The 21,144-nt window shown below is 51.7% G+C and overlaps 3 protein-coding genes and 1 non-coding gene across 5 annotated transcripts; 1 reads left to right on the top strand and 3 right to left on the bottom strand.

The window, feature by feature from the left end:
* Window positions 1-432: 432 nt before the first annotated feature.
* On the bottom strand, window positions 433-4,683 carry NPFFR1 (neuropeptide FF receptor 1). Of its 2 annotated transcripts, XM_057403335.1 has the most exons (4): window positions 4,455-4,683; window positions 2,528-2,824; window positions 1,595-1,694; window positions 433-1,245 (listed from the first exon to the last, which is right to left on the bottom strand). In XM_057403335.1, exons 1-4 carry the CDS (start codon window positions 4,495-4,497, stop codon window positions 441-443), a joined length of 1,245 nt encoding a protein of 414 aa, XP_057259318.1. In that variant the 5' UTR covers window positions 4,498-4,683; the 3' UTR covers window positions 433-440. The 2 variants fall into 2 exon arrangements, with proteins under 2 accessions (XP_057259318.1, XP_057259317.1); XM_057403334.1 differs by lacking the exon at window positions 4,455-4,683 and having other exon boundaries at window positions 2,528-3,012.
* A 1,066-nt stretch (window positions 4,684-5,749) lies between these two features.
* LRRC20 (leucine rich repeat containing 20) lies at window positions 5,750-14,131 on the bottom strand. The gene is made up of 4 exons (XM_057403224.1): window positions 13,908-14,131; window positions 12,575-12,724; window positions 10,792-10,959; window positions 5,750-6,262 (listed from the first exon to the last, which is right to left on the bottom strand). The coding sequence occupies exons 1-4, from the start codon at window positions 13,987-13,989 to the stop codon at window positions 6,111-6,113; spliced, it is 552 nt and encodes a 183-aa protein (XP_057259207.1). The 5' UTR covers window positions 13,990-14,131; the 3' UTR covers window positions 5,750-6,110.
* Window positions 14,132-14,552: 421 nt separating this feature from the next.
* On the bottom strand, window positions 14,553-14,624 carry TRNAE-UUC (transfer RNA glutamic acid (anticodon UUC)). Its single transcript has one exon. It is a non-coding gene; the product is annotated as a tRNA-Glu (tRNA).
* Window positions 14,625-14,717: 93 nt separating this feature from the next.
* EIF4EBP2 (eukaryotic translation initiation factor 4E binding protein 2) lies at window positions 14,718-18,178 on the top strand. Its single transcript, XM_057403333.1, has 3 exons — window positions 14,718-14,911; window positions 15,600-15,776; window positions 15,858-18,178. The coding sequence occupies exons 1-3, from the start codon at window positions 14,773-14,775 to the stop codon at window positions 15,887-15,889; spliced, it is 348 nt and encodes a 115-aa protein (XP_057259316.1). The 5' UTR covers window positions 14,718-14,772; the 3' UTR covers window positions 15,890-18,178.
* Window positions 18,179-21,144: the final 2,966 nt, after the last annotated feature.

The following is a 21,144-nucleotide window of genomic DNA, read 5'->3' as shown; positions in this document are numbered from 1 at the left end:
GGCGCGGAGTCTCGTGGCTAATGTCGTGATAGAGTGTGTCGTGATTCTCCATGTCACGAGACAGCCCATTCTCCCCATGGCCTGGCATTCCTCAGGGAACTTGGCTGGTACCCCCCCTTCTACCCCCAATCTGTCATGGTGGTGGTGCGGAAAGCAGAGGAGCAAAAGGCAGGGATGTGGCATCAGCAGGATGCGTCTTTATTTCAGTGACTCACGGCCCATAGAATCACGGAACGGTTTGGGTTGGAAAGGACCTTAAGATCATCTAGTTCCAACCCCCCTGCAGGGATGCCTCACACCAGACCATGTTGCCCAAGGCTCTGTCCAACCTGGCTTTGAACACTGCCAGGGATGATGCATTCACTACTTCGGACAACCTGTTCCATGATGTGGAGAAGCCCCCTATTTCCCACCCCGCAGGCCCTTGGTGCCGTGGCTGTTCAGCTGTCCCATGCATGGACACCGGTGCGGCGTGGTGCCAATGGCCCTGACTCAGAGGCAGGTGGTGAATCACTGGCCTGTGCATGCATGAAGACACGGTTGCGGGCACCAAAGAAGATCCCATGGTTCCTAGAGGTGTAGGGACCATGGTGGTGGTGATGGTGATGGCAGTGGAACGAGCAGATGGGGGCTCTGAAGGCCTCCTGGAAGCCCCGTCGGAAATTCTCATTGAAGTAGCCGTAGATGATGGGGTTGGCGCTGCTGTTGAAGAAGGCCAGCCAGTGGGCGAAGGGAAAGACGTAGACGGTGACGAGGCGGAGCTGGCCCTCGCTCAGCTGGCCATAGTCCGTCAGCAGCATCAGTGTCCAGAGGGGCAGCCAGGAGAGAGTGAAGAAGAGGGCGATGATGATCAGCATGTTGATGACCTTGGCCTTCTTCCGGGAGACTTTCCTCCCCTCTGACTCATCTTGGCCATGGGCAGGTGCCACTGACTTGAAGAGCTTGAAGGCAATGCGGGCATACATGACAACGATAAGGGCAAGGGGGGCCACATAGATGTGGGAGAAGAGGACAGTGGTGTAGATCCTTCTCATCCCCGTCTCAGGCCAGGCCTCCCAACAGGAATAGAGGGGGTAGGAGTTATTATAGGTGTCCACCATGAAGTGGTGCTCCTCCCTGGTGACAGTCAGGGTGATGGCAGCAGGGCACATGATGAGCAGGGCTAGCACCCAGATGATGGCGATGGTCACCAGGGCTTTCCTCAGTGTTAGCTTCTGCCGGAAGGGGTGGACGATGCAGCGAAACCTGTGGGAGGGCAGGCATTGGTGGCTTTGGGCACCCAGTGGGATGTCTCTGAGAAAGGAGGGTAGCCAGGACCCAGGGGTGGGAGGGGAGGATAAGGTGGGTTTCTCTTTACATATGGCTTTTGGTGACAGAGATAGGTTGGGATCTCTCCAGATTTAGTGTTTTCAGCTCAAGGTGGGGAAGGACACCATGCTGGGATTCTCCATGGGTAACTTTGTGGTCCTCCTGGAGATCTGGGACACACTCCTGATGTCCCCAGGAGATTTCCCATGATGGAAACCATGTGGGATACCGTAACACTCTGGAGGTAACTAGGACCCCATGTCCCCACATGTTCATGCCAACATACCTCTCCACAGCGATGGCCACCAGCGTGAAAACAGAGGCGGAGACAGACATGCCCTGCACAAGGCCACTCATTTTGCACATGGTGTTGTCAAAGGGCCAACCTGTGAAGGGACACCTTGGAGGCTGTAGGTACCTCTGGCTTGGACAATTACATCACCAGCTCCCTCCAGATGTCTCCATATACTGTGTTGTTGCTGGGGGTTGCTAAATCCTGCTCCTAAGGGGAGGGTTGTGTTTTGGCTCATACAGGGGTGGCCTTTAGCAACAGATGCTTGGGGAAAAAAAACAAAATTGGTAAAAAAGATGCATGTTACATTTCTTAGAAGCTCAAGAAGCATGGTAGTTGTAATTTCTCTTACCCTTATGTAGGGCTTGGGGTGTTTTCATGGGGACTGACCTCATGATCCTCAATCAGAAGGACTTTTGTCTTGTTTCTTGATCCCAATGCTACGGTGTTGGCAATAAATAAATCACACCCCATATAAATAAATACAGACTCTGTCCTGTGCCCAGCTACTGCTGTGGTTAAACTCCACCAACTGTGCCACTGTCACCTTTTATGTTTGTAAAGGTCAACGGGCAGAGCTGAGCCAGCACAGGAGAAGATCGATGCAAGAAGAGGGTTTTTTTTTTCAGGGTTGCTTGATAGAGAGTGGCCAAACTTTAAATAAATTTGTAAATGTGGCATTAAGGTCACTTATTTTGCCAAAAAAGACCAAAACCTCAAAGAAAAAGGTTTTCCTCCCCCTAAAATAGTAGCTATAAGTGAAATTATACTTTTCATCAGAAGTGGTTGAGTGGCCACCACCTGCCCTCCTCATCTTCAGCAAAAAAATCACCCACAGGGTGGCCTCATGTGCGGGGGGCAGAAGGTGGGTGATGTTCCCCACCATTTTCTCTCCCCCCTGTTTTTGTCTTGCCCTCCTCTACTCACCTGTGATGAGGTTGTCCACCAAGGTGGTGGGCATGCAGAAGATGCCCACCAGCAGGTCACTGATGGCCAAATTGAGTATGAACACGTTGGTGACTGTCCGCATCTGGCGGTTCTTCACCACGATGAAGCACACCAGGATGTTGCCAATCACACACATGAGGAAAATGAAGCTGTAGGCCAGGATGAACATAGCAGCCACGGGGGAGGAATGCTGGTAGTACGCCAAGAAGGTGTAGTTCTCCCTCGGGAGGTGGCTCTCACTTGTGGTAGAGTTGGGCCAGCTGCCATTGGAAGGGCCTGGGGGAAGGAAGGCAGCACAGCAAAGCTGGGAGAGGATAAAGCGATTATGCTTTATCACATGGAGGTGGGTTTCCATATTTGCACCAGTGCCCAGCCTGGCTGGGACATGTCCCACTGGCATCATCTCAGTGGCCCAACAAGTCTCCTCCTCCTTGGGTTACACAGCCCATCCCAAGGTCCTGCAGCACCTCCTCTGAAGCATTATTTTATATCATTAGTATTTTATATCATTATTTTAACGAGGAATTAAAGCAGCACAGAAGACATCCTGTTCTCATGGGATTTTTGTAGGGATAATGCAGGGAAGAGAAATCCGTGTCTTGACACTGCAATGCTCTGGCAGTGTGGGAGCTTTATCTGTGTGGGTCCCTAGTACAGCCAGCCTGGGAGCATCCCTACTCCTGGGTGTCTGCTGCTGCTTCTCCTTGTGCTTATGAGGTCTGCAATGTGAGATTCCCTAAAATCTTCTTCCCAACAAAGCTCCAGTACCCAAGGGAGAGGGGCTGGGGAAGGGAAGATCCTGTCATCCCCTTACATATAAAACAATAATTATACATAATTATGATGGTTATCTGGGACCCTGAGAGCTTCTAATGGAAAGGGGGTGACATTTTGTCACTACAGGTTTAACAGGGGGAGCTGGTCTGTGCAGCACCCACCCTTGGGTTTCCCTGGCTTTACGCAGGCAGGGACACAAGAGGATGCCGCGCGCAGGCAGGAGCTGCCTGCAGTGACGACTTGCTCCAGGCAAACCCAGGCTGCGATTTTAAGACAATTAAAGGAATATTTTTGCTTTAAGGCTCAGCCTAACTACCGGCAGGTCAGCGCTGCTCTGAGAAAGCACTGCAAAGCTACTGCATGATGGGTGGCTGTATCAACTCCCGAGCCCTGTGCCGGTGCTCAGCTTGCCATCCAGGATGCTTTTCCCAGCTGCTGGGACCACTTGCTTCTCTAAGGCTCTGTCACACAGGGGTTGCGCTGCCTGGGTAATATACCGCTGTTCTGGGTGCAGGCTTCGGCCAGTACATTTCCAGCAGAGCTTCAGAAAGGTGTCAGAGGGGTTTGCAGCACCAGCACAGAAGGAGCCTCTCAGAGAGGCAAGGAAACATCAGGGCTATTGGAACAAGATGCTTCAGCTGGTCAGCATCAAATGCACCCACATAAACTGGCTTCTTTAGCAGAAGTAATAGCAAAGACTCTAATGAAATTGCCTGAATCCTGTAATATTAAGCCTGAAACTTTGCTGGACTTCATCTCTTTGGGCTACAGTGTCTTACAGCATTAGTGGGAGGTGGGTATCCTATGCATAAAAAATCACAGGCAATTTCAAAAGCGAGGTGGAAGATGAGGAAAAGAAAATAAGGGGCTGCCAAGTGCCCGGGTTGGTGCTGGATAGATGGAGACATCCTCCGTTCGGCGCTGACGTCTGGGATGCGGTGACGAGGAGAAGGGGGGACACCGGCCGGGGGGCGATGTGTCACCTGTCTCCCTGCCTGGCTTAGGGAAACCACCACAGGGAAAGACTGGGATGATGGAATAGGGGTCGGAAGGGAGGGGGGAGCGGGGGGTGGAAGAGGCTGGACATCTGTTTGAAATGAATGAAAATAGATCGGATCTTGGTACTCACCTCCACTGTCCCAGCCCGGCTCCGGGGGCTGCATCGCCGGCATGCAGGCAGGGGGGGCCTGCCGCCAGGGGAGCTTGCGGAATTTGTCCCCGTTCCTCCTCCAGTCCCCCTCCCGGAGCCGAGCTCCGGTGCCGGTGCCGCGCTGCCGCTGGTGCCGCCGAGCGGGTTGCGGCTGCTCGGCGGCTGCAGCGGAGGGGGGCGGCGGGGGGACAACCTCCCATCGCCATGGATACCGGGGTACGCACACCCCCCCCCAAGCCCCCCCCCCCCCCCCGCCCGAGGCAGCGGGAGGGGAGGCAAAGAGAGAGCTGGAGCAGGTTTGGTCCCGGGGGAGGGTCGGGGTTCCCCCCGCCACCCAGAGGTTCCCACGCTGCTGCTGACTCCCTCTCCTCCAGCTGATGCCAGCTCCTGCCTGCCCCGGGGGGGCAACACACTGGGAGTCCCAGTACGAGTTGGGAGGACCACTGTTCTCCACCCAATGTAAATCACCCACACAGTGGGGAAAAGCAGTATGATCCTCTGGGATGCTGGTCCCAGCCCAAAGCTGCTCTGCTCGACTCCAGGTCCTATGTCATTGGCAACATCAACAAATCCCCTCTTACCATGGTCTTTTACCAAAGAAGATTGGGTTTGGCAACTCTAGAAGTCAAATATTTACAGGAGCAACCATTCCTACCTGCCCCACACCAGCCCACACTATTGGGGAGCATTTATCCCTCAAAAAAACAAAGGAGTAAGCACGAGAGATGTTTAAACAAGCCATTTCGAGGAAACACCTGCAGTTTCTCCCAGGAGGTGTTTTGCAGGCTGTCAGCTGTAAGGGATACCAGCATGCTTGGCAGTGGCCTCCCCACCACCAAGGAGCCGCTCTCTCTGGATCACATCCTGAACCCCACAGGCTGTTTCTTCCAGGGAGAGAAAGTGGCACATCTTAAAGACCCACAGTACCCAGGATGTGGGTGCATGCTTCTGGGGACCCATGGGGTGAGCAGTGTGTGGAGATCCACTGGAACTGGGTTGTTTTGATTTCCGTAGTGAAAAAAAAAACATGGGGGGAACCCCCCAACAATTTCCCTGGAATCCAGCAAAATACTGCTCAGGTATGGGGGGAATTCAGCTGGAGGCTTCAGCCTGAGCTGCAGTAAAGCAGCCTTGGGGATGTGCAAAGGGGCTTCTTTAAGGGGAAGACTGGTAATTCAAATTTAAGCAGATACAAAACCCCCATGTAACAAGAAAACATTTAATCAGGCACTTGGTACACCACTACGTCAGCAGTTCCAAGGGGAACCCTTATAGCTGCAGGGACATCCCCCACCATCCTGGCCCTGGGTGCTCCTCATCACCAGCCAGGCAGGAGGGATGTAGCCAAACATCCGACTCCCACAGTTTTACCCAGACCTCACACAGCACGTGTTGTGGCTCCTCTGTCTCCCTAAAGCACAAAGCAGGAAATTACCAGGCTTGGGAGCTGGCAAAGCCATCCCTTCACAGAGGAGCCTCTCTGCTTGCTTTTTATTAATGAAAAATGAGGGAATGGCTGCCTCGCTGCAGGTTGGGAGAGAAATAGCAGCATAGCAGGGACTGACCTAAGCCAAACCACTCTTGCAGACAGTCACCCCTCAGGAGAGCTTGCACCCCAGGCACCCCAAGACCCTCTCAGGCTTTGGGGATGGGCTCCTCTGGTGACAGCAGCAGGTCAAAGGGGACAAGGGGCCGGACCAGCAGCCGCACCTCAGGACCAACGGGGTTTGCCCGCAGGTTGAGGCTCCGCAGCGATGCCATGGAGGCCAGCTTCTCCGTTGGCACCTCTGCAAAAGAGAACACTCAGGTGAGCACCCATCCAGGCCTCAGCTGCCAGGGAATTCAGAGTGGCAGAGGGGACAAAAGCCGTGGCTCAATGGGCAGCCCAGAACAAACCCTGCTCACTCCAGTCTCCAGGCTTTTATCAGAACCTAGACATAATTGAATATTCAGTTATAGAACTACTCAAGCATTTGTCTGGCAAGGTACAAGTACCATCATATTAAATGTAGCCATTGCCCTCCAGTTCTCCTAGTACTCAAAAAAACCCTGCTGGTATTCAAAAACTGTTTATTTCCCAGTGTTGCAATGCTCAGGAGACCTCACCAGGCTAATAGGGGACCATGTGCTCTTTGGCTTTGTTGGACAGGCTGCAAAATAGCTCTTGGCTGTTGATGGGCATGTTTTCATTTGCATGTTTTCATTTGCATGTTTTCATTTAGTAAGGGTTTATAAAGGAAATCCCTTTTACATTAAAAAAAGGTGCAAGTCTCATGGATGGCTCCAATGTGAATCCACCAAGAACAGAGAAATGAGACCAATGCAAAAGCCTCATCATTAAGATAACTAAAAGATGACATATTTAGATTTCTGTTACAAATCACAATATTTGAGGCTTGACAAGCCCACCTGTCTCAGTTTATCAAGAAGAGTTTCTCTGTAATTTGGCCACCAAAACGACAAGAGCCTTTTATGTCCGCAGGTCTGATTTCTTGCCAATACTTGAGGCAGAATTGCAGTGTTGTAATTATAGCTGGGGAGGAGATTCCATAGTTTTAAACCATGAAACTTATTTTATGCTGGAAAAAGACTCAAACACCTTGATGGATTTTCTTCCTTTCTCCTCCAGAGAGCAGTGCTGTTTTCTGTGATACACATTTCTTAACAGCGTGCATCTCATCAGGCTGAGCTTCAGACAGATTTTTTTAGCTCCTCTTATGGCAGGTCTGTTCACCATCAATCCCCTGTATAATTGTGCTGTCTTTTCCCTTGATGCACTTTTTCTATTTTTTTTTTTTGTATTTCTTCCTGTTTAATATCCTCTAAGGCTATGAAGAGTGAGAAACCCTCACTTTGCTTAAATTTAGTGAGTTAAGTGTTTTAGGGAGCAGCCTTGCCCAGGGTGGGAACAGCTCAGCTCTGCAGATTAATTCAAGGTACAGAGCAGTGATTCACCCTGGCATGAAACAACAGGTAGGGCATGCAGTGAAGCCTACAGCTATATATCTGTGCTGTGAGAGCCATGAACTCCTCTATGAGCAACCCAAGGCATCACTTGCCAGCTCCTCAGTGAATAAAGTCCTTGCTTTTGAGCATGAATTATGCATACTGACTTCACCAGTTAGGCAAAAATAGGAAAAAGAAGCTTTGTTAATAATTAAAGCAAATGATTTTTTTTTCAGATCAGAATATGATATAATAAGTGAGCAAAAACCCTAACTCCTTCAGATGAAAGGACTGCCAAGGCTTCTGGAGGCATCAGAGGAGACAGATATGAAAGAGCTGCAGAGGCAGCTGAGGGGCTAGGTAATGAACACTGACAGTTCCAGAGGTCTTGCAGCCATGTACATCTGCAAATTGAAGGTGGAAAAACTCTGCTCTGATCAGTAGAGGCACTGTCTGGTCACCTTTCAGCATTACCCACATCCTTTGGCAGCCACCAGACTCCTCCAAGTCCACTGGTGGAAACACACTCTCTGGCTCCTCTGCAGCTATTACAGAGATGCATTTTCCATACCATTATCCTAAATTAAGAGTGGCTCTCTGATGCTCAGGAGAACAAAATTAGCCCCAGCCCCAGCAGTGACCTGCTCAGCCTTGGTAGTAGTTTCCAGCATGCCCCTTCTTATATCAACATCTTCCACAATAAACCATTAATCAAGGAATAAGGGAAAGAGAAACTGGAGCTTCAGGCACCACAAAACCCCTACGGGTTTGGGAGCTGAAAATGCTAATTTGGTAAAATTCTGAATCACAGGGAAAGATCTAAAAGCACTTTCCCTTTAATATATTAATGCATATATTAATGATATTAATATATACATAATTACACTTCAGGGTTAAGAGCTTGTTGAGATGAAAAGGACAGCTCATGGCACTAAATGTCTGCTTTCACAGAGTCCACATACTCCAAGTAGGCGTTAATTAATCTTTTACTCCTGTTTCCCTTTAGCTGGAAAACATTACCTACCTACCACCTCCAGTTCAGTATGTGACTGAAGGTGACTCACCCCTCTTTTTCAGCAAGTACTTTAAAATCTGGTTTACAGCATTGCCATGTATCTCAGTATCACTGAGAAAGCAGAAGAGGACAGCTAAGACTAAGACCAGCATGTGGTTACTGCAGTGCTACAAACCAGTGATCTAGAACCCCCATAGCTCTGAGAGCAGCTATAACCCTTCCCCAGCTTTCATCTCCACCCATAGCAGATACAGCATTCTTCTGTTGTCTGATGGTCCTTTATCTGGAGCAGGGTCATCAACTCATTATTGGTCTAAGTGGGACAACCTGGCTCCCAAACTATAAAAGGCACCAAAATGCAGCTTCTGTTCCTTTTTGTACTGTTAAGGCAGCTCTTTCCTATGTTGGGCTGGCTGGAGGTATGTGGGTAATGCAGCTGAAAATCAGCATCAAAATGAGCTTTCAAATATCTGAACACATTGTCCAAGAATGTGTTGGTTACTCTTTGTGAGTCCCTGTTGCCAAAGCATGGTTCTCAGCCAGCCATGGCAGGTCAATTGTACAGGTATGCAGGAGAGAAAGTGCTATCTCCTATAGTCTGATTCAAGATCATTTGGGGTGAAATGTGTCCTGATGCTGTATTTCATGTGTGACGGGCTCCATCCTGCCTGACTGTTAAATAAAATACTTGTGCCAGTTAAACTCAAGCTGACGGGTTTTCCTTAATTCTCCTTCTCCTGTGCCTTGTGCCAGGCTAGTGTGGGAGGAAAAGGTGTATGTATAAATACAAGCTCATAGATAAAACATAAAAATGTATTGGTATATAAAAGTCTATATATATCTATATAAATACAAAGTCACACAAAGGTGAGCCTGGGAAGTATTTGGAAGGGCTGGCAGGGGCAATGTGATTGCCCAGACTTTTGTTTCCTTGAGAAAAAGGGCTGCAACACCCCACCTTTCTAATCTCTACCCTTTTCCCTTTCCAGGAAATGCTAATCTTGCCTATTTCTGCAGCCAGACAACATTATGCTTGCTAGTAAGATATCCCTAAAACATTTTAGCTTGAAATTGTTAATTTCTACCCTGTATTTTTCCTGAGTCTGGTAACAGCAGCCAAGGAGAGCCCGGTGGGAGGTGGACAAGCCTGGAAGCTAGGTTTTCTAGCCACATTCTCCCCCAGGATTAACCCCACTGGGTACAACCTTTGTTGCAGCCTTTTCTCCCTGCATTTAAACAGGGGAAAATGTAACAAGAAGCTGTATTCCCTTCTTGCAGCAGCCTGCTTGCACAAAATGAGTGGGAGAATACACTCTTTGGAGACCAAGTCTGATTTAACTCAACCAATTAGGCTCAAAAAGTAATGGAGGAAACCAAGAGAGCTCTCTACAGGAGGCAGGAGAATAAAAACAGGGTGAGGAAAAAACATGTAGCTGGCTATCATGGAAGCAGTATTTAACATTTTGTGTTTCTATAGGCATGGCCAGTAAACAGCTGATGCTGTTAATAAAACTTCTGTAGCAGGGAGCAGCTTTCCCAGCAGCAGCTGAAGCCATTCTAGATAAAACAGCAAAATTGAGTGGACTTGATATTTGCCTCCCTGGGGATCTGCGTGGGCTCTGGGATGCTCCAGCCTGGGCTCTTGGAAGCTCACTCCTAAATAAGCTCTTTTATCTATATGCAACAGCTGTCCCTTTTGCCCAACTTTTGGGGACTCCAAAAGCTTCAGCTCTGCACATGAAAGGTTTTCCTCCCACTGCAGGGTCAAGGGATGAGCAGCTCTTGCTGCTTCTTTGATTTATTTTTGTTTTAGGGGATTTTGTAGTGTTACAGCTCCTGTTTGCTCTGGGAAACCCACAAACAGGTGGGTTTGTGCCCTTACTTTGCCTGGCATCAAACATCCTAGCCCAGCCTCCTTAGGGCTGGGTTCTGCCATCAGGTCTATTTTTTATTAAATCTGGTGATTCAGTCACAGTTGGAGCTGCCTTTGAGAGCCATATCCCAGTGCACTGAACGGGGTAACTTGAATGAGGCTTGATTCCCCCTGTGCCTACCACAGCTTTGCCTCAGGAGGCAGTACAAGCGTTAGCAACAGCAAGAGGCTAACAAAGCTCTGTCTATTTAGCATCTACCCGACACCCGGATGCCCTTTCTTCTGCCAAATTCATGCTGCTGTTGCTGGATCACTAAGCTGTCTCTTGGCTTGGCTGCATCTCAGGGCATGGTGGACCGCAAGCAAAGCGTCAAGCCAGCACCCCTCCCTGCCCAGGGATGTGGATCAGCATCACCGGTGGGAGGGGCAGTTGCCCTAGGAAGGTGCTTATCCTCCCTCCCGTGGAAAAAGGTCCTCCTCACCTCTGATCTCATTCTCTTCCAGGTCGATGGTCTCCAGGGCAGTGACAGCAGCCAGGGGCTCAGGGAAATGCCGAAACCTGTTGCGGGAGAGGTTGATGGCCCGGAGGTGCAGCAGGCAGGTGATCTCCTCAGGCAGGCGGTGCAGGTAGTTGCCTGCCAGGTTGAGCTCTTGGTTTGGGAACAGGGGAGAGGGGGGAAGAAGGGGAGAGGGGATGGAAAAATAATTAATGCACAGCTTACTTTACAGCCTCTGTCCCCCATGGGTTGCCAGGTCCAGCAATGGGATTCCAACTCTAAAAATGGGATTTCTTGCTCATCCCAATAGTTTGCCACTGTACTTTTGCCTGTTGTAAATACTGCTTTTAGGATTGATAAGTTTCTTGCCTTCCTCAGGCTTTCCTAATGAAAACCTTTTAGGATTTTGCAAGCAGGGGCTGTAGAAATAAGTAATATTTCTTAGTAAAGTTGGTGCAATTTCCCCCACTGCAGATTTGTCATGGTTTAAGGCTAGTTTGTTATCTTCACATACCTGAATCCCTTCTGAGGTATAAACAGAGTGGTGGAAGAAATATCTATATGTGAAAAATATCTAGTTTACAGAGTTTGCTCTCCCACCACCCTCCCAGAATGAGTTTCTGTGTGGCCAGTAGCAGCACGTCTTCATGGAAGGCCATTAGCCATAGGAATCTAAATTCTGCTGTTCAAGCACCCTTCTCCAGCGACACAGGTCTTTCTGCTCTATAAATACCCATGCAAGCTGCCCTGCCCCTCCTAATACCTGGTATTTATAGGTCCTGTCTTATTCAGACTATTGCAAGGCTGTCCGCTGCAACAGCCCTGCTGGGGCCCAGCATGTTCATCACTGGAATGACTTGTTCACTGGCAGAGCAAAGCCCTTGCTAGGAAGAGATCTTTTTCCCCTTGGGCTCGCTGTGCTGTCTAGAAAATGAAAATTGATTTCGTTTGCTCAAGTCTTTCTTTTCCCCAGCCTAGGGGAGTTTTCATGGATGGTGCTCCCGTACAATACAGGAAGCTTCCTCAGATGCCCACCACAGCAGCACTTGTGCAGTACATTATATGAACAAAATATTTGCCTTCAAAGGCTGCCAGAAACCCTGGTGTTGCTGCAGGCAGGCAAAGCCCCAGTACAATCCCCATTGTTCAAAACTATGTTGCTGGGTGCTCTGGGTGCTTGCATGACCATACTTCAGCAGATTAGCTTCTGGTTGCTTTTGCTGGGCTCCACAGCATGGCACCAGCCATGCTTTGATGACTGTCCCCATCTCCTGCAGTGAATGAAGAGAGATCAGCTAACACTGATGTCTCATGATGGGGGCTAATCAGCCAGCAGCATGCCACCATGCCTTTTGCGGCCTGAAATGCCCCATCTTGGCCATGCACCCTTAAGCCCAAGCTGCCTTTCATGTCCTTGTTCAACCCCAGCCTCATCCTTGGAAGGAGCTGGAGGATGAGTGATGCTGCAGCAGCCTGGCCACTGCTGGAAGGTGGCAGGGCATGGGTTTGGGAGGGTAGGTGAAATAAAAACTAGTTTCCCTCTCCACCCCCCCACCCCCCCCTTCCCCCACAAGGGCTGGAAAGGGTAAAGAAAAATGGATCTGGGAGGAGGTGAACTGTAGCTCGGAATGAGGAGTGTGTGTAGAGAAGCAAAAACTGCCATGGGGAAGCTCTGGTGCTGTGCCTCTTCTGCAGCAACCTGGGGGCTCTTTACTGAGTCTTGAGGTTTTGGAAGTGGCTGTTGTGAAGCAGTGGGGCTGCCCCTTACCTCTCAGCTGGTTGAAGGTGGTGACAAATCGGTTGGTGATGGACTTCAGCTCATTGTTTGCCAGAGAAATGCAGTGGATCCCCTCAGTGACGCTTCTCATTGCTTTGTAGATGCCGATGGGGAAGGTCATCAGTTTGCAGTTGGCTAGATCTGTCCCAGAGAGACCAAGGCGTCTTATAATGCACCTCAGCTGGGATGGAGCAATACTTTCCATCTTGTTTTCCATTCCTTAGTGCTTGACTTGCTTGTCTGGGTGCTGCCACCCAAGGATGCTGTAGTATCCTCTGCCATACTCCTCTCTTGCAGGGATCTCTGCAGTTACCTCTGCAGTTACCTCCCCAAAAACCAATACTTTGTTCCCATCAGCAATGCTGAGGCTGTTCTGCCTCAGGTTTGTTCAACCCTGTCATGTTGCAAATACTGCCATGGTGCAAAGTCGTTCTGCAAAACCTCAGCCAGCCTGTCTATGTCTAATACCTTCACAACTTCAGAAATCCCCTTCCATTATGTCCCTGACACTCAGGGGATGGTTGAGCCCTGCAGGGATGCCTCCTCCACTGCTGACTGGGATGGGGATGGAGCAGAACTTTCCCTAGACTTACTTGTGTCTGGCTTTCTCATGGTGATCAGTGCTTTCTCACGGCAAGCAGTGGGGAGGGGAAAGGTATTCGTGCTTCTGACCTATTGGCAATTTTGTTTTACTCCACGTTATTTCTATTTCTCTTTTTGGGATGTGCCAGAGGATGGAAACCCTGTCCCAGCCCCATGGTGCTCAGCCTTAGCTCTGCTGCTTGTCCTCTCGCCAAAGCTGTGGCAGGGGCTGCACAAGCTCTGTCCTCTCCTGCTTATCATCTCGCTCAGGAGGCTGTCGAGAGGCTGAGTGATGAAGCTATGACTCTCAACGTATGCTGGTTTGTACCCCAGGGCTGGGAACCCAGCATCAATAAAAATTAGCGGATTTCATCTGTTTTGATGAACTGCGCGTGGGACTCGGATATTAGCTAGGAACAGGGAAATTGCAGAAAAACACAGATTGACAAAGCGATGTCGGGAAAGATCTGCCTCCTGCCATCGCTTGCAATGAGGGACTGTATCCCTGGGGCATGTCCCAGTGCATTATATGCCATTAGTGAGAACCCACTCAAACTTGGGGGAGGGGGTTGAAGGTCCTTTGGAGGAACCTTTCCCCTCCCTATGGCTGTGGGAGCCTTGGGTGCAGCACCCAGAGTGGGGCCAACAGCTTCTTATTTTTAGACTGTGGCAGCAAAGAATACCCAGATACCCGATCCTTCCCTGGGCCCGAGCGGGAGCTGAGCTGCAGCAATGGTCTTACCCAGGGAATCCGTTTTGTTCTCCACTGTGTCATTCACCTTCCTGGCTACCCGTGCTACCGCCTCACCCATCCTCTTCTGCATGCGGGCGACTGGTCCCGCTGGGGACGTGCTTTGGCTGGGGGGATCCACGGCTGGAGAAAGAAATCAGTCGCTCCGGCCTTCCGGGAGAGTCCTGCTAAAAATAACCGGTGGGATCAGTGTTCCCAGGGGAGGGAGGGAGGCTGTGCTGAGGCTGGCTTGGCCCTAAGGGTATGAGATTCACAACTTTCCAGGATGGTACTTTTGTGAAATGGAGATACATCCCCTTTCCTGGAATGGGTTATGGGGATTCAGCCCCTTTCCTAGTGATCTGGGGCTGGTGTGGCCCATAAAGACAGGATTCACGACTTTCCAGGTTGGTACTTTGGGACATGGGGATGAGTCCCCTTTCTTGGTGATGTGAGGATTATGTAGCCCTTGGGATGTGGGATTCCCAGCTTTTTGGGTTGGTGTATTTGGGATACAGGGATGTCCCTTTTCCTGGTGACTTTGATCAGCTCCCCTCAGCCAAAATGTTTTGAGAGAAGAAGCCCTAAACCCTAGGACCTGCCTCCACTCGCACCGGAGACAAGACGGGACCTTCCTCCGCACCCCTCAAAACTCTCTTCCCACGCCGGGAGTCGAACCCGGGCCGCCTGGGTGAAAGCCAGGAATCCTCACCGCTAGACCACGTGGGAGGGCGCGGGCAACACCGCCTGCCCCCGCGCCTGCCCCCTGGCGGCGGCGGACGGCGCGCGGCGGCAGCGGGGGGGCGATGGGAGGCGGAGGGCGGGGGGAGGCGGTGCCCGCTCCGCGCCGCCTCCGCGGGGACAATAGCGTGGGGCCATGTCGTCCGCCGGCGGCCGCCAGCCCAGCCAGAGTCGGGCCATCCCCACACGCACCGTGGCCCTCAGCGACGTGGCACAGCTGCCCCCGGACTACTGCACCACCCCCGGCGGCACCCTCTTCTCCACCACCCCGGGAGGTAAGAGCCGGGGTGGACGGGGCCTGCGGGGCGGTGGCCGCGGGGCCACGCCGGGGGAGCTCTCCCGCCGCCCGCCTCTTTAAACACCACCTATCGCCCGGCTCTCGCTCCTGTATCGCGCTGTATATCGTATCCACATAGCGCCTGCCGCCGGTTGTCGTTAAAGGAAGCAGGGTGTATTTTCCGGGGCGTAACGGGGGGCGCGGAGGGTCCCGGCCGGGTTGGGAGCTGGCTCCCGGTAGCGGGTGGCAGGCGGCCCCGGTGGGACGAGCTGATCAAAGCTCGATGCCCCGAGAGGTGTCGGTGGCGAGAGAAGGGGGCTCTGCCCCTTCCCGCTGTGACCCCCTGCGGTCGGAGCATCCCTCGTCCCCGGGCGGGGGAGACGAACACGGGACATTTCATAGTGCCGCATCCGTCGGCATGCGTTCCCGCCCCTGCCGTGAGTTAGCCAGGCTTCCGCACAGGACAGCGCCGAGCGCCCCGGGCAGCTGATGCCCAGGTGCCACCGGGGATGTTTACCTAGCGCGGAATTATCGGCCCCCGTGCTCAGATAAGAGCGGGCAGAGCGGCGGCGCGCACCCCTCTCTCCTCCCTGCCTACTCTTGGTCCTGCCGGGAGACTCCCTCTGCAAACAAGAGTTGCTGGGCCGGATCCCCCCCAGCTTCCTCTCATCACCGCCCCCCCCCAGGCACCCGGATCATCTACGACCGCAAGTTCCTGTTGGACCGCCGCAACTCCCCCATGGCCCAGACCCCGCCTTGTCACCTCCCCAGTATTCCCGGCGTCACCAGCCCCGGCTCGGCCGGAGAGGAGCCCAAAGCGGATGCCAGCAACTTGAACCACCAGGAGGGGAAGCCATCCATGGGTAAAGGACCCCCGGGGTGGGGCGGGAGGATTTGGGGTGGGGGGTGACACCCCTAACGCATGTCTCCTTGCTTCTCACCAGGGGACGATGCCCAGTTCGAGATGGATATCTGAGTGGGAACCACGGAGAGGCAGCAACTCCCCAGACCTGCGCACACCCATTCGGCTTAGCAGGATCCATCCCGGCGAGGCAGAGGCAGCAGCGGTCCCTGCTGGCATCCCTCTCCCTGCCTGCCTCCCTCACTCTTTCCAGGGGGCACAGCTCTAGCTTCTCCCCTTTTTTGGGTGACCAGTCCCAGCATGCACTGGACAGAACATCCCTTCTGGATCCAGCCCTATTCCTCCTCCTCTGCCCACTGACAGCCTGATCTCCACTGGGCTTCTTAAAACATCCTTTTGCCTCTCCTGCTGCCTTATGCTTCCCCCCCCACCCAAAAAGAAAAATCTCGTGTTACCCCAAACCTCCCATTGCCGGCAGCTTGGCAGTCCAGAGCTGCGTCATCCCTTTTGCCTCTTCTCCCAGAAAATTTGGGAGGAGGCGAAAAGAATTGCTTCTAAAACTGAGCACCTGCTTGCACGCCAGGGAGAGGGTTTTTCAGTTCCCCTGGGACCTGCTGGCATTTGGTGGACAACATAGCAGCCTGTTCGCTTTGGTGCTCCAGGGGTCCAAGTTAGGCCTCAACAGCGCTGGACAGCATGCCCACATCTCTTTCCTACCCAGATTTCTTCCATCATGTCCTTTTGACTGGGGGCTATATCCCCAACCCGCCAGCCAGGACTTGAAGTGACTTGGCCATATGTTACAAAAGAAGACCCCGTGCTTTTTTTTTTTGGTACTAAAAAGGGGAACTTCACCAGCAATGCTTCTTTTATTTTGGGCTGGGGACGAGCGCCTCTGGGAAAGTGCTTTTCTTTTTTTACACCTCACCCCCCTTTAAAATGTGAATAACAGAGGAGCAAAATCCCTTGGCGCTGTTGAATGTCTCAGGAATACCAGGGCACCCGGGGGGGGTGACATTGCAGGGATGCAATGCTGTGGCTGGGGTGCTCCAGTTGCAGGGTGCCAGTGGTGTTGCTGTCCTCCACTTGATTTTTGTGCCAGGTCTTAACCTGGCCGCGTTGCGCTGCAGTGCATAAGGGGTTTCCATGTTAATCTGCCCGGAGCCAGTCGCTTTGCCAGGCTGGCATATTGTGGCCATCCTGCCTGTGTCTGGCATCTTGAAACCCCCCCGGAGATGGGATGTATTTTTTCTCCTCTCTTGGTGCAACTCTTGCCTTTAAGAGTGGCATCCAGTGAGGGCATGCGTAACAGGGGATGCCACGGCAGTGCTGTGCTGTGCCCCTGTTCCAACTAGCCCCCCCTTTTTGTATTTTTACTGCCTATTGGGAGCCAGAACAGCTTTGAAACCTTCTCAAGTGCCATTTTATCAGCCCCCACCTGAGTGCCTGCTCCATCCATCCTGTCCCACTGGGGTTGTCCCCCCCCCGGTACCCAGGCCCAGGGACCTGTCACCTGTCAGGGTGGTGGCTGTGCGTGACAGGGATGGGTACGCCCCACACTGACATCCATGCTGCAGGCTTTGTGCACTTTCCGTCCGGTAATTTATTTCTCTAGGTGTGTTTGGCATGGGTCGGCATGGTGGCTGGTTGTGAGCTCCCATCTTCCAGCTGCTTTTCTCAGTAGGGGGGTGCTGCTGCTCATTTTTGAGGGGAAAAGGCAAAAAAACCCAAGGGAATGGGGTGTCTCCCATCCTTTCCCTTGCATGGGTAGTGCTCAGTGGGACGGGATGTGAATATGTAGCTGGCCATCGTAGGCACACGAGTGAGTGAGTGGAAGTAGAAATATGTATATGTGTGTGGGTGGGTGGTGATAAGACACACACAAATATATATATTATATATAAATAAATATATTTTCCTTAAAGTGAAGATCCTAGGAGGTCTGTTAGGTCCTCGGATCGAGGAAGGGGCAGGGGCAGGGGCTGAGGACATCCTTTGCAGAGCGGGCATGGTCACCATGGATGCAGGGACCTAGTGCCCTTGGCACAGCCGCTCATTTTGAGAAGCCTGCTCTCCAAGCAAAAAATCAGAAAATATCCAAGGACAACTTAACTTACGGACAGGAGCCGGAAGGAAATCACTTTTCCCCTGAAAAACCCCTTTCCCAACCTCTTTTTGTCTCTATTCCCCATCCCAGCGACTTTCTCCCGGTTCTCTTTTATAACTGGGCTTGGTGCTGAAGAGCAGGGAGGGAGTGCCTGGCCTCGCTGGGGCAGCTCCTCTGCTAGTCAGGGTATACATTTGGGGTTTTTACTGTCTCTTCAAGCAGGTGTTTGGGAGGAGAAAAGCTCTCACCAGTGGTTGCTGTTACAGTGAAATCAATAAAGATTTTGGTCTATTAAATCAAGGTGCTGGAGGTTTCTTCTGACTGTGACTCAGGGTATGGGGGGATTTTCCTTTCCCTTCAGAGCAAATGCTTCCTGGGTTTCACCCTCCTTGCAGGTCAGCCCTCCTTCCTTTTTATTTTAGCTTTTGACTTTTTCCCCTCCCAGATTCTTTAGGTGAGTTGCTTTCCAAATTTCCAGTTTGGAAAAAAGGGGATCCAGGCCAAGGACAGTAAATTAGGAGTGAGCCCCTGCCTCTGGCTGTGCGGAAATTAAGCATTACAAAGATCAGGGGAGGGTCAAACCCAGAACCAACAGCCAAGGGTTAAGAAGGGACACGCCAGCAAAATTTCATGCACAGAAAAATCTGGTTTTACCGTAGAAGGATCTCCCGTGTGCAAAATTGCTGCAAATTGATCATTTATCCTGCACCGTCAGGTGCAAAAACCTGTATAAACCTGGGCATCAAACTAGAGAGGTACCACAAGAGCATGGGACATGTCTAAGCTAGACTCCAAACATGCAAATAAAGTCCTGAACTTAAGCTAAGCTTAAATTGCAACCCCCCAGCAACTCCCCACGTTGCTGCTAAAGGCAAGGTTGCATGAGCCCGGGGTACCCTGGCCAGTGACCCCTTCCAGCTGATGTGAAAGAAGCACATGCCATCAAGCATCCCTGTCCTGCAAGCGCTGGGCAAGTTCCCAAAATGTCGGCTGTGCTGCTAAAGCCATCAAGTAAACTGGGTTTTAGCTGCTGGGGGCTGCAAAGCTGTTGCAAAGCCAAAGCTGTCTCACAAACCAGTGCTGACCAAGGAGAGCAGGTGGGTACAAGCATGGCGGTACAGCCACCCTCACCCAAGCTCCTCCCTGAGGGCCCTCATGGACCTCAACAGCCCCAAGCAGCCTCACCTGAGGACCTCTATGCCCAGGAGCCCTTTTAAGCCCAGCATATGGCCTGGCTGCTCTGTTAGCCTATGCTGCAGCCTTGGCTGCGCCGTCTCTGCTGCTCCTGGAGGGACCCCGCCCCACTTTCGCAGGGGGGCTGTGCTGATGCAGGTGTGTATAATTAAAATTCTCACTTTAATTATATATATAAATTACAAACCATGTTGCAGCAAAGTTGGCCCTTTTTTATACCAGCTACTCTGTATGGTGGGGAGGGGGGTGTCTGTGCAGCAAAAGCCTTTTCCCCCTAGTAGGAAGGAAAAGGTAGGTGAGCGCAGGGCATTCCCTCTGTCTGGCTGCAGGCACATCCTAAGGGGACCCAGCTTCTGTGGGTGTCTCAGCAAACAACCAGCAACCCCCCCCTCCCCATGCTGTGGCACCGCTGAAAGTGTATTACTATGGGATGTGGACTCTGCGTGTGAAATACCGCGGTGGCAAGCCACATTCCCAAACTGCCTGCGCAGGTCCCACGGGTGAAGCTGGGAGGGTGGCACCAAGGGTGCCACTGACATGGGTTTGGGGGCCCCTTGCACACCCCAGACTGGCCACACATGTGGCTCTTCTGTGAGACCTCCCATTAACGTGGGTGCATGTTGCAGCAGCAGTGCCTCGCACAGTGCTGTTACACAGGACAAGATTAAATTACTATTGCTATACTCTTGCTCCTGATCCTGAGTTTAAAAGTAGGACAGCGGGTGGAGAAGGCAGTGAGGAAACCCTTTCCTTTGGAGGAGACACTGCTGCTGGTGCAAAGCATGCGTGTTGCACGGCTGCTTCCTCCTCCAGTTTCTCCCCAGCTTTTGGCTCTGCAGGTTGTTTCTTACCTGAAGTCTCTATTAAGGGGTGCCTAAAGCCTGCTGGAGAAACCAATCCAGAGGAAAGCTGTGTTGCTTGGAAACAGGCAGCATGTCTTTGTGAAAAATGAAAGAGAAGTAAGACATTTCTGCTTCCACTGCTGAATGGGAGTGGTGGATCCCGAGTTCCGCTTCTTCCGCCCGAAAAGTTCATGGGTTTTGAAGCCTGTGAACAGAGGAGAGGAGCAAGAAGAAAAAAATGCTGGAAGCATTTGGGAGCTCCCCTCTTCTGGGTTTGGCTTTGTCCATGAGATGCCAAGCTTAGGGCAGCACAACTGTTTTCTTCCTGAATTTTGGGGTGCCCTTTTTAAATCCTGGCTTCCAAAGCACCTGCAGTGAGGTGCATGTGTGTGGGTAACTCAGTGGGAGCTTCTAGATGGTGATTTGGGAGCTAAAAATGGAGATTTTATTTTTTTTCTAAAAACGATAAAATTTCAGTCTAGGACTGAAGCTGTCAGTTGATAGCGAGCTGTCAATGAACTAAACCTGGGTAATTTCACATGCAGCAGGGTGACTGAAGCCTTCGTTGGATTTATAGCTCTGGATTTGAGTTTGAAACTGGAGCAGTTGCCGCCTGCACGTGTGACTGCTGGGGTCTGCCCCGTGGTGTGCAGCTGCGTGATTCAGCACAGCAGCTCAGGAAGGGGTATTTTGGCTGAGCCGGAGGCTGGGAGCCTGGCTAGTATCTAGGATCCCGATTAACAAACTTTCCAGCCGTTACCATTTTCGGACTGCCTCCGGGCTCCGTTTACATTCCTGGCCCTCCTTCCCAGCGCCGGTGAACATGTTAATGTCGTTTTTCTCTTTTTCCTTCAGTCTGCTGGTGTCCCATAAACACTTATTCGGCGGTGCCTCCTGGAGCAGTGCAGCAGTTGCGAATGATGCTGCATGTGAGCAAGGCTGTAGTGCTGGGGCATTGGGGGTCTCTGAGGGAGGTGGGGCTGGGGTCCTCCTACATGGGGCCCTCTGAGGGCTCAGGGGTCAACACAAATGAAATGGGGGAAGGCAGCTGGGAGCTGAAGGACTTGGGGTTTTATGGATTAGCTAAACCGGCATCTTTCCATGGCAGCAGAATAAGTGCAGTGCCTGTTGGCAATGAGGGAAGCCTGAAGTCATCTCATGGTTTTACTCTGTGCTGTGATGGAAACTAACAGAAGATGAATAGACCTTGTTGCTGGCCCTGCTGG

This window comes from Pezoporus wallicus, unplaced genomic scaffold (genome assembly GCF_028554395.1).
Source record: "Pezoporus wallicus isolate ANWC-B61680 ecotype Strahan unplaced genomic scaffold, APGP_CSIRO_Pwel_v1 contig_4264, whole genome shotgun sequence".
Classification (NCBI taxonomy): domain Eukaryota; kingdom Metazoa; phylum Chordata; class Aves; order Psittaciformes; family Psittacidae; genus Pezoporus; species Pezoporus wallicus.
The sequence above is the reverse complement of the archived record's forward strand: the minus strand, read 5'-3'. Positions and strand labels throughout refer to the sequence as shown.

Excerpts from the sequence above, each read along its gene's own strand:
- EIF4EBP2 (XM_057403333.1), top strand. The coding sequence starts at position 14,773 with ATGTCGTCCGCCGGCGGCCGCCAGCCCAGCCAGAGTCGGGCCATCCCC. Across the intron at positions 14,912-15,599 it reads CTTCTCCACCACCCCGGGAG|GCACCCGGATCATCTACGAC; the intron begins GTAAGAGCCGGG and ends GCCCCCCCCCAG. Across the intron at positions 15,777-15,857 it reads GGAGGGGAAGCCATCCATGG|GGGACGATGCCCAGTTCGAG; the intron begins GTAAAGGACCCC and ends GCTTCTCACCAG.
- LRRC20 (XM_057403224.1), bottom strand. The coding sequence starts at position 13,989 with ATGCAGAAGAGGATGGGTGAGGCGGTAGCACGGGTAGCCAGGAAGGTG. Across the intron at positions 12,725-13,907 it reads GAACAAAACGGATTCCCTGG|ATCTAGCCAACTGCAAACTG; the intron begins GTAAGACCATTG and ends TCTCTGGGACAG. Across the intron at positions 6,263-10,791 it reads GGAAGAGAATGAGATCAGAG|AGGTGCCAACGGAGAAGCTG; the intron begins GTGAGGAGGACC and ends TCTCTTTTGCAG.
- NPFFR1 (XM_057403334.1), bottom strand. The coding sequence starts at position 2,951 with ATGATGCCAGTGGGACATGTCCCAGCCAGGCTGGGCACTGGTGCAAAT. Across the intron at positions 1,695-2,527 it reads GGTGGACAACCTCATCACAG|GTTGGCCCTTTGACAACACC; the intron begins GTGAGTAGAGGA and ends GTCCCTTCACAG. Across the intron at positions 1,246-1,594 it reads GTGGCCATCGCTGTGGAGAG|GTTTCGCTGCATCGTCCACC; the intron begins GTATGTTGGCAT and ends GCCCTCCCACAG.